The sequence below is a fragment of the Trichechus manatus genome, unplaced genomic scaffold (genome assembly GCF_000243295.1).
Source record: "Trichechus manatus latirostris isolate Lorelei unplaced genomic scaffold, TriManLat1.0 scaffold00010, whole genome shotgun sequence".
Lineage (NCBI taxonomy): Eukaryota > Metazoa > Chordata > Mammalia > Sirenia > Trichechidae > Trichechus > Trichechus manatus.
In genome coordinates, this window is record NW_004443946.1 from 1,842,574 (window position 1) to 1,854,671 (window position 12,098).

Below are 12,098 nucleotides of genomic sequence, written 5' to 3' on the forward strand. Positions count from 1 at the left end.
AACAACATGTGTACTTCTGTTCCATGAGAAACTATTTGTTCATCTGAAGTACAATAAAAAAAAAATAATTATTTAAAAAAAAATTATCCACTGAATGAATGAATGGTATTGAATTTCTCAAAAGCAACTAGAAAAGCTAGAAGACAGTACAGAAATGTATTCAATATTCTGAAGGAAAATGATTTCAAATTCTATATTCAGCTAAACTAGTAAATGTAGAAATACATTTTTAGAAATGTAAGAACTCAAAAACTTTATATCCTATGTATCCTTTCTCAGGTAGCTACTACAGGATGTGTCCTTAACAAAATAAGGAAACCAAATCAAGAAAGCAGAAGATAGGAAATCTAAAAAACAACCACTCAACACAGGAGAGAGGTGAAGGGAATTCTTAGGATGGCAATGAAAGGAAGTTCTAGAATAACAGCTAGGCCAGAAGCCTAGAAAGAGCCCAGTCCAAACTGGAACAGGAGGACAAAAGGGCACCAAGAAGGAAGTTTCTAGGTTAAAAAGCAAAAAAAAAAAAACCTTGACAAGTTTCCTTATTGGTAGTTGACCTTATGGAAAACTGTGCTGTGAAACCGTAGGAAGACTGAACAATAGGCGTTAAAAGAAACTAACAAATAAGTAACATCTCTAAGCATTAACGAGGCAATTATTAACTCCAGAAAACAGAATTGTACAAGAAAGGAAGCATAACCAGAGTATATACTACTTGACTTAGCAGTGAATAATATTTACCCCAAATACAGTAAGTATATCATGGAGTCCCTGCGTGGCGCAAACGGTTAAATGTTCGACTACTAGCAAAAAGATTAGCAGTTCGAACCTACCCAGAGGCGCCTGGGAAGACAGGCCTGGCCATCTGCTTCCAAAAGGTCACAGCCTTGAAAACCTTTTAATAGTTCTACTCTGCATATATGGGATTGACATGAGTTGGACTCACTCAAAGGCAACTAACAACAACAACACTGTCTAAAATTGATTAATCAAGAGAGAACAATATAAACGCATCATTTAGAAATGTGGAAGTTTATCATTGGAGAATACGATAACGGGGTGGAAGACATGGGGCAGAGAACTGCCGTTAATTTCATTTTAGGTGTTCTGGCACTATTTGCCTTTTAAACTCCACGCACACATCACTTTGATAAAAATGTTAAGAAATAATTAAAATAAAGTCTAGAATTAAGCATTTAAAAGACTAAACTTACTTTTCTTATAAGACAAGGAAGCTCTTGCTATTATCTAAATTATATATAATTTACTATGCAAGATGCAGAATTCCTCCAAATAAGGAGAATTATTCCTGAGGCTGCTGTGTTCCTTTTTGGATTATTTTGTTTTAAACAAATGACCATAGGCAGAAAGTTAACAGTGCTTATGTAATAAATTACGATCAAATAAAAAATCTTAGAATAGTGTTGTACTTAAATACTGCCTTAATTAATAAAATGATCTAAGGAATAAGTGATCAAGGGCTAGCTTGGGAAACTGATAAACATTTAGCATTTTATCCCTATGGGAAAATGAATTGGAAAAGGTGGGTAAGAGGCGAGGGAAATGACATGAAATCACTGCTTGTTCTGTGCCAAGCAATGTGCTAGGTATTTTACATAGTTATCTCATTTGATCCTAAACAAGTTTGGAGATGTTACATAATTTAATCAAGGTCACACAGCCCCTAGAACACAGGTTGTAAGATGAAAAAAAAAACTATAGTAAAGTTTAAATGATACACAACTGTAAGCAAATAATTCAATTTATAAGAATTACTTTCATTTCTTAAAACACAAATATTGAAATATAAATTTAGTCAACCAGATTATTATCTTTACAGTTATTTCATTAGAATCAACTCAAAATTCTTACTTACTTGAATGTGGCAAAAGGACTGGAGCAAAGATGCTATTGCTGCCTATTGGAATGAGAACAGTTAATATGAAAAGGAAGGTAACACGCATGGTTTTATTTTTAAAATGTTTCCATAAAGTAACGTATGTAATAACACACACAGAGCAGAGAATTTTATCATCTTTTGCCATGTTAATTTTTTTAAAAATGAACCTGCTGCTCTTTGTACCTGGAATGTTCTTCCTTTCTAAGCCTAAATGGTTCCCTCTCTAGCATAGTCTCTTCAATTTCCCTCATGGAACTTACCTGTTTATTTTCTTTTTCATTGTCTATTGTTCCCTTTAGCATGGTAGTGTGACCTAAAAGGTACTAAACTATTTGCTGGATAAATAAATTAAAAACTAATATGGATAAACGATTTACAAATGATGTTTCACTCTCTTAGATTAATCATTATTTTCACATTTAGATGTCACTTTTCACACTAATATAGTTTGCAAAGGAGTCTATGGTTCCCTAATTAAAAAGATGAGAATTATCTGAAACACGAGATTCCTTTTCTTACCAAATGGTTTACATCAAGTACTTACCACAGGAACTGTTGAGATCCACATCTAAAAACACACTAAGTTCTGAAGAAGCAGATACTGGTGGAGTACATGGTGTATTTGGAGAGGTTGGTGCTGACATTGTTGATTCAAGCTCGGTTTCAGCAATGCGACTAAAGCTTATTTTACATGGTTCTCTTTCTAATGGTGTTGGATGACCTCGTAAAGTGCCTGAGGTAGAGCCATGTCGGCCTGCATTTGGCCTTATTCCAGGAGATTTTAAGGAGAAAGTTGATTTCCTAGGCTAGGAAAAGCAAATATAATTAACATTACTAATATTTGTATTTATTTTCTTTTTATGACTTAGAGCTACCTTAAGCACATGGTTAAAAGAGGTACAATAAAATCCCAATCTGTAAGGACAGCTGCTAACGTTCTATGTAGAATATATCCGGATTTAGTTGGCTCAAGTTTAAGATGGATTCGAATATAAGTAAACTTCTTTTCACAGTGTAAAAATAAAATTCTTGAAAAATTTTTTTACAAAGAAAATGTTCTTTGTAAAAACAATAAGATGCTCCTGAAATATCTGAACCTAAACTTCTCCTTCAAATTGTCTATCTCAGTTTTACAAATATTTACTGGGGATATAATATACACAACACATCACACAGGCATGCCACATTTTATTGCACTTCACTTTATTGTGCTTCGTAGATATTGAGTTTTTTACAAATTGAAGGTTTGTGTCAACCTGTATGGAGCCAAGTCTACCAGGGCCATTTTTCCAAAAGCATATGCTCACTTCGTGTCTCTATGTCACATTTTGGTAATTCTTGCAATATTTCAAACTTTCTCATTATTATTGTATCTGTTATGGTGATTTGTGATCACTGATCTTTGATGTAACTATAATTGTTTTGAGGCACCATGAACTGCACCCATATGAAACGGCAAACTTAACTGATAAATGCTGTGTGTGTTCTGACTGCTCCACTGACTGGCCAGTTCCCCGTCTCTCTCCCCCTCCTCAGGCCTCCCTATTCCCTAAGACGTGACAATACTGAAACTAGGCCAATTAATAACCCTACAATGGCCTCTAAGCGTTCAAGTGAAAGGAAGAGTCGCAAATCTCTCACTTAAATCAAAAGCTAGAAATGATGAAGATTTGTGAGGAAAGCATGTCAAAAGCCGAGACAGGCCTCTTGCACCAGTTAGCCAAGTTGTGAATGCAAAGGAAAAGCTTTCGAAGGAAATTAGACGTGCTATCCAGCGAACACACAAATGATAAGAAAGCGAAACGGCCTTATTGCTGATGTGGAGAAAGTTTTAGTACTCTGGATAGAAGATCAAACCTGCCACAACATTCCCTTAAGCCAAAGCCTAATCCAGAGCAAGGCTTTACCTCTCTTCAATTCTATGAAGGTTGAGAGAGGTAAGGAAGCTGCAGAAGAGAAGTCGAAGCTAGCAAAGGTTGGTTCATGAGGTTTAAGGAAAAAAGCCATCTCCATGACATAAAATTGCAAGGTGAAGCAGCAAGTGCTGATGCAGAAGCTGCAGCAAGTTATCCAGAAGATCTAGCTAAGACAATTGGTGAAGGTGGGTACACTAAATAACAGACTTTCAATGTAGATGAAATAGCCTTATATTGGAAAAAGATGCCATCTAGGACTTTCACAGCCCGGCTTCAAAGGACAGGCTGACTCTCTTGTTAGGGGCTAATGCAGCTGGTGACTTTAAGTTGAAGCCAATGCTCATTTACTATTCCAAAAATCCTAGGGCCCTTAAGAATTATGCTAAATCTATTCTGCCTGTGCTCTATAAATGGAATAACAAAGCACGTCTGTTTACAACATGGTTCACTGAATTATTTTAAGCCCACTGTTGAGACCTACTGCTCAAAAAAAGGATTCCATTCAAAATATTACCACTCACTGACAACGCCCCTGGTCACCCAAGTACTCTGATGGAGATGTATAAAGAGATTAACGTTGTTTTCATGCCTGCTAACACAACATCCATTCTGCAGCCCATGGATCAAGGAGTAATTTTGATTTTCAAGTCTTATTATTTAAGAAATACATTTTGTAAGGCTATAGCTGCCATAGACAGTGATTCCTCTGACGGATCTGGGCAAAAAAAACTGAAAACCTTCTGGAAAGGATTCACCATTCTAGACATCATTAAGAACATTTGTGATTCATGGGAGGACATCAAAATATCAACATTAACAGGAGTTTGGAAGAAGTTGATTCCAACCCTCATGGATGACTTTGAGGAGTTCAAGACTTCAGTGGAGGAAGTCAATGCAGATGTGGTGGAAATAACAAGCGAACTAGAATTAGAAGCAGAGTCTGAAGATGTGACTGAATTGCTACAATCTCATGATAAAACTTTAATGGATGAAGAGTTGTTTCTTATGGATAAGCAAACAAAGTGGTTTCTTGAGATGGGATCTACTCCTGGTGAAGATGCTGTGAAAATTGTTGAAATAACAACAAATGACTTAGAATATTACATAAACTTAATTGATAAGGCAGCAGAAGGGTTTGAGAGGGTTGACTCCAATTCTGAAAGAAGTTCTACTGTGGGTGAAATGGTATCAAAGAGCATCACATGTTAAAGAGAAATCTTTTGTGAAAGGAAGAGGCAATTGATGCGGCAAACTTCACTGTTGTCTTCTTTTAAGAAATTGCTACAGCCACCCCAACTTTCAGCAACCATCACCCTGTTCAGTCAGTAGCCATCAACATCGAGGCAAGACTCTCCACTAGCAAAACGATTATGACTTGCTGAAGGCTCAGATGATGGTTAGCATTTTTTAGCAACAAAGTATTTTTTTAATTAAGGTATGTACGTTCTTTTTAGTCATAATGCTAGTATATACTTAATAGACTACAGTATAGTATAAACATAACTTTTACATGCACTGGGAAACCAAAAAATTCGTGTGACTTGCTTTATTGAGGTATTCACTTTATTGTGATGGTCTGGAACTCAACCCACAATATCTCTGAGGTATGCCCATACTAGGTGCTTCAGAAATTTAAAAATATCCTTTCTCCCCCTTCCTTATACTAAACGGCCAATCTCAATAACAGTGCTTGGAAGTCTCTGGAGAGAATTGCTATCATTCCCCCAACCCCTTCCTTTTCTTTAAAACTCAGGCAGTGATAACTTAATGGGAAAAAAGAACAAAAAGGAAATCCCATTCAGAAAACCTGAGTTAAAAATCTCAACTGTTATGCAACCTTGAAAAAGCTATTTAACCCCTTTGAGCCTTAGGGTTTTTATTATTATTATTTGTAAAATGAGGATAAGATCTTTATCACACGACTTCTGTGAAGATGAGATAATGTGAACCTACCTAGCTCACTGTTTGGTCCAAAGTTGGTATTTTATAAATGTTTTTTACTTCCTTCCACACTTTGTTTTTTTTTTTTTCAGCTTCTTAGAACTAGTCTTCCACTGATGACACTGAAAACCCCAAGAATAACTAGGAACTACAGCAGCAAATTCTAGTGGGAGAGGCGAGTTCCAGTGGCAACCATGGATCATGGTGCCCTAATGGCTGGAGTCATTTTCAAGTCAGAAGAATCATAATACACCTGCTTACTGCTTTCCAGGTTTTTAAATTTCCTTTGTTCCATCAAGCTACCTGTCAATTTAGCTGTCATTACCTGTTATAATCTCTCATAGCTTCTCCCTTTTTTACCAGGGGGGATCAAAAGTGGCAGATTAATAAGTGGAACTAAAGACTGGATTGTTGTTGTTGCTAGCTGTCGCTGAACAGGCCTCCGACTCCCATGCACAATGAAGCAAAACTCTGCCAAGTCCTGCGCTATCTCCATGATGCGTTGCTGATCAAACTGTTGTTAGCCACAGGGTTTTCACTGACTGATTTTCAAAAGTAGATTGCTAGGCCTTTCTTCCTAGTTCATCTTAGTTTGGAAGCTTTGCTGAAACCTGTTCAACATCATAGCATCACGAAAGCCTCCACTGATGGATGGGTGGTGGCTGCACCGTGAGGTGCACTGGCCAGGAATTGAACCCAGGACTCCTGCATAAAGGCAAGAATTCTACCACTAAACTACCACTGCCCCCCAAAGAGAGGATAAACCAGCTTTTACTAAAAGGCTGACATTTCCACCCATAGTACATATAATTTTAGAAATAGCATAGTACTGCAAAACACCTAAACACCAGCTATTCAATTAAATTATAATCCTAAGAGAATAGGTTATTAAGCATTGAAAATAGTACTATTTTTAAAAACAAAACAATTTTTTCTAAAATTTGTTAAAAGGCATTTAGACTTTTTATTACTAGCTGTAAAACATAAGTAATGGACTTACAAATCGAGGTGGCTGTTTGCAGTTTCGGGGCTCAATTTCTAGTGACTTGTTGAACAAATAATCTGTAAACTCTTTTTCAGATGCACTTCCCATGGGGTTAAGGTTTTCAAAGAACCTCTAGAATTAAACAAATACCCATAAGTATATATTTATAGATCTTATTAAAATATTGTTTATCAGTTAACCATTAAAAAAAATTATCAAATTAAGGGATCATAATGTTTAAAAAAGTCCACAAGGAATGCTGACTCCAGTCTCCCAACTTTTTGAAAAAATTGTATATTCTACTCTTATGTACACACTTTCATTTTATTACCATGTTAATGGCTGAGTAGTCAGCATTTCTTATACCTTGGTTAACATTATCCCTACTCATTATACTCATTATCAACAAAATGATCACCAGTAAGCTACCTAAAGTGTTTAGAATAGAATAATGGGTATAATCCACAGTGAAACTATGATAATCAGAAAAAGAAGTAGAGATAAATTGGATCAAGGTTATTGAAAAGTAATTTCAAGAACACTTATATATCTGTGCTAACCTCCAGTAACCTTTATTGTCTTTATCAAAAATATTTTCTAAGCTTAAATATATAAGTTTTTAACAGAAAATCTAGGTAATTTAGCGAAGTGCAAAAACAGAAAAAGAAACAGTAATCTCACTATCCAGAGATCTCACTGTTAACACTGTAGTATTAGAATATCCTTCCACTATGTTTTTACTGTGTATATGTGTTTGTGAATACATGTCAGCTGTGTGAATACATGTATCTATACGTATATTGCTTTTTTTTTTTTTTTTTGCAAAATTGGGATCATATCATAATTAACAATTTTAACTTTTTTTTTAACTTTATATTCAATGATGTTTTTCCCATGTTGTTCACTTATTTTGTGAAATACTAATATTAATGTTATAGTAGAGATATCAGATGGATGTTTCAGAATTTATTTAACCAATCCCCAGGTAGGTAGTGTTGCATAAATATTTCTGTGCATTTCTGATAATTTCCCTAGAAACACTGGATTTAATTTCATTTAATTTTGAAGTGGTTTAGAAGCATATATAAAAATAGGTACTTGGTTTTAGCAGTAGGCAAAATGAGCTTTAGAAAGTCTAGTATAAAATTCTTCCCGTATTTTAGGTATCCTGATAATGTTAAGAAAATTGTATTATTCCTCTAACAATATTAAAACAATCTGTTCTTATATTCTGGTTAGCTAAATTAAATTATATGGTCCTACAGGAATCTCGGGAACCTTGGTGGTGTAGTGGTTAAGAGTTTGGCTGCTAATCAAAAGGTCAGCAGTTTGAATCCACCAGGTAGTCCCTGGAAACCCTACGGGGCAGTTCTACTCTGTCCCAGAGGGTCGCTGTGAGTCAGAATTGACTCAACAGCAAAAGGTTTATAGTAATCTAAAGATTTTTATAAAGCTATAACAGTACCATCTAGCTTGGCTAACCATGATTTGAAAAGTGAATAGCTACTCTGTCTACATTTTAAACTTTTATTTTGACTCAGTCATAAAGAAGGCATTTCCTAAAGAAACACTGCTTTAAATGATGGTAGGAAGCCTGGACCATGTCACAAAAACCTATTAACAGACATGTTTCTGAGATAAGAATTGTAAAAGTACTATTTCAAATATGTTGTTGTTTTGTGCCATTAAGTTGATTCCAACTCATAGCAACCCTATAGGACAGAGTAGAACTGCCCCCATAGGGTTTAATCTAATCGTTATGGGAGCAGATCACCAGGTCTTTTTTCCCATGGAGTGGTTCAAACCACTGATCTTTTGGTTGGTAGCTGAGCGCTTTAGCCACTGTGCCACCAGGGCTACAATTTAACATTATTTTTATAGGAAAATATGTTGTGAACTCTAATTTGGGCTTTAAGAATATATTAGCAGGGGGAGTTAATGATGACGGAAATAACGCACTGATTAAGGGAAGGGTTGCACGGACGATTACCGTAATTGCTATCAATAAGTTGTACACCTGTAAAAAACTGAATTGATAAGAGTTGTGTGACAGACATATTTACAACCATGACAAAAAAAAAAAAAAAGCAACAGCTGAAGCTGTTTATGTACAACCAAAAACCTCATGGGACTTGGTTTCTTGGTTTGGAGGTTTAAGGTCATGGTTTCATGGGACATCTCAGTTAACTGGCCTAATAACATGTTTTAGTGCTTCTGTTCTACCTCCTAGTTCCTTGAGTAGTGCATGGAGTCTTAAAAGCTTGCAAGCTGCCATTCATGGCATAGCAAGCGGTCTCTATTCACCTGGAGCAACAGAGGAATAAGGAGAGTCAGGAATAGGAGAATATGGAACGTGTGGTTAACTACCTCCATGACAACTGCCTCCTTTGCCATGAGACCAGAACTGGATGGTGCCAGGCTACCATTACTGAACACTCTGATCAAAGATTCTACAGAAGAATCCTGATCAAAAGGGGAAAATGCAGAACAGAATTTCAAATTGTCATGGACTCCAGAATTCTTGGAGCTATGAACGTTGGATGAACCATTGAAATTACTGCCCTGAGATACTCTTTAACCCTTAAACAAAAATATCCCCTGAAGTTTTCTTAAAACCATAGTTTAGCTTAATTAAACAGCAAAAAACATCTTCCTTGACATCATGCTCTTTTGAGAACTATCTATATGGGATCAAACTGACAACAGCAACTCAAAAGATTAGACAGGAATCTTAGGGGGCAATGCATTTATGTAAACGGGAGGAAGAACTCAGAAAAGGAGGGTGAGAATGGTCGCACAACTCAAAGAATGTAATCAATGTCACTAAGTAGTACATGTAAAAACTGCTGAATTGGTGTATGTTTTGCTGTATAATTCTCAACAACAAATAAATAATTTTTTTGAAAAAAGAATATATTAGCATTGTGTAGGCTCAACATCACAGAAGGCTGGCCCAATGGTTAGGGAGTGGGATGAAATAGGTAACTACCATGAGTTTATCACCATTTTCTTTAGAGCAGGTATCTCTACATTTTCATAAATGATGTGCTTTAGGTCATCCTTTCTTTGGACTTTAGGGTGCTTTTGCTTGAATAGTTATCACCTCACAATTTAGGGGGGTGGTAATGATGGTGGCCAATCTGCAGATTACGTCTGAAAGTTTAGCACAATTTTTAATGTGACAAATGATCTTATTCTGATTGATGATTATTACATGTTCTGAATTTCACATAAATATAACACAATAAAATACATTTAACATAAACACAGTACCATAACTAACTCTGATTTAGAAGGTATCCTACAATCTTACCACCAAATCATTATGAACTATTGCTCAAAATAGAGCATCAGTTGATAGAATGTTAGAAAAATCATCTTTTGCTACGTATATATATACCTCTCCACCTTTTCCTTATTAAAACAGTGTTCTTATGAAGAGATTATTTAATATTATATAGGTACAAGTAAAGTATCTAAAATGGCTATCAATCAATGATAGTATAGTAGTGGATTTTCTTTTTACTGAAGGGACATCAAAAGAGTTCTTCCACTCCATTCTGTCATTGCCTTCTCGTGAGTGTTAACTTGAATCTGTTGCACAAAAAAGCAGTACTTTCAAGAGAAAGCACCTATAATATTAATAACCGTAGACTGCTAGTGCAGAATATCTAACACTGCTACCTACTGATTGGAGCCCTGGTAATGCAATGGTTAAGAACTGGACTGCTAACCAAAAGGTTAGCAGTTCAAATCCACGACCTGCTCCCTGAAAACCCTACAGGGCAATTCTACTCTGTCCTATAGGGTCGCTATGAGTTGGAATCAACTTGATGGCACGTGAAAACAAAAACCTACTGATTATTATTTTCATAGCAAAATAAATAGCATAATGTGTGGTTATGATGTTTAACATATTCTCTTTTAAAGGTAAGCAAAGAAAATATTTACCCTCATGTCTGGTTCTATTCGTAAACAGTAAGGTTGATTCTGATACTGCTGAATTTCTCCAGTAATTTCAGCTACTTTCCTTCTCTTACTGAAATTGATTAAATCTTTTCCTTTCTTTTTTAAAAAATCATTATTCCCTTCTTCAGTCTTCAGAATATTTGTTAAATATATTCCTAGTAAGAAAAGTATTCAAAGAAAAATATTTAAAAATTGGTTATTTAATCAACTGCTTGGGAAAACAATTTGTCTAGTACAGTTGAAGACATCCATATCCTATAATCCATCAACTCTACTCCTAAAATGTTCACAGATTTCTGATATACTTAATCATTAATTCTCCAATAAGAACTTTTTTTTAACATGGAAAGAATTTAAAATAAAAAAATTAGAATTCAGAAAAGCTTAATTTGACATTTCTTAGACTAGTAGACAAAATAAAAATGGGACTCATTCACAAAGTCCAAATTGTAAATGTTAAGGATCATAATTTAGACAGAAAAATAACTATTCCTTGGAGAGTAAGAAAGTTTTCAGTCATTTTTTTCATGTATAATTACTGATTCATTTAAATTAATGGTCTCAACTGGGGTCAATTTTGCCCCCTAGAGGATATTTGGCAATGTGTGGGGAGGCATTTTTGATTGTCACAACTAGAAGGTACTGCTGGCATCTAGTGAGTAGTGGCCAGGGATGCTGCTAAACATTCTACAATGCACAGGACAGCCCCCTACAACAAAGAATCATTTGTCCAAAATGTCAATAGTGACAAGGTTGAGAAATCCTTAATTTTAAACCATTCAATTTTAATAGTATTTTTAAAAAGTTTACATAGTAAAAATCCTGCTTAATAAAATAAGTAATAATGTTTTAATCCTGGATTAAAAAAAATCACTTAAATGCCTTTAATAAATTAAAAAGAAAACAAAATACTATAGACATGACATAAAGGGATATAATAAAAATAATAGTTACCACTTCATGAGTGCTTACTATATGCCAGACTTCATACTAGGTAGTATGTAGGTAAATATTTTTAATCTTTACAACAACCCTATGAGGTAATTATCATAATATTCATTTTATAGATAAAGAAATAGACATTTTAAGTTTTATTTATCAATGCAGACAATTAATAAGCATATATTAAATCAGAATAATCTGCCTCTAAAGACTGTCCTCTTTTGGTTACAATATACTCTCCCTCAAAATATAACATCCATATTTAGTAACTTACCAAAAAAAGGCACACAAGGTGGATTGATTGACTTAAGTTTTGCTAAGTATTTTTTAAAGTGATCTTGACTTAATTCCACAGCTTCATCCAAAATTCTCCGTTTTCTTTCCTGCAATGCCTTTAAAATATATAATTGGAATTACATATATATATATATATATATATATATAT

General features: G+C 34.9%; 1 protein-coding gene across 5 annotated transcripts in view; it reads right to left on the reverse strand.

Annotated features, from left to right (window-relative positions):
- The window catches only part of SOS2 (SOS Ras/Rho guanine nucleotide exchange factor 2), an 86,597-nt gene that overhangs the window by 5,833 nt on the left and 68,666 nt on the right, over nucleotides 1-12,098 (reverse strand). For all 5 annotated transcript variants that reach the window (XM_023726151.1, XM_023726153.1, XM_004370842.2 and 2 more), the window contains 5 exons: nucleotides 11,928-12,045; nucleotides 10,694-10,866; nucleotides 6,758-6,874; nucleotides 2,445-2,706; nucleotides 1,877-1,918 (listed from right to left, as the gene is read on the reverse strand). In XM_023726151.1, the coding sequence (XP_023581919.1) occupies nucleotides 1,877-1,918; nucleotides 2,445-2,706; nucleotides 6,758-6,874; nucleotides 10,694-10,866; nucleotides 11,928-12,045 (712 nt within the window). The remainder of the gene's footprint in view (nucleotides 1-1,876; nucleotides 1,919-2,444; nucleotides 2,707-6,757; nucleotides 6,875-10,693; nucleotides 10,867-11,927; nucleotides 12,046-12,098) is intronic.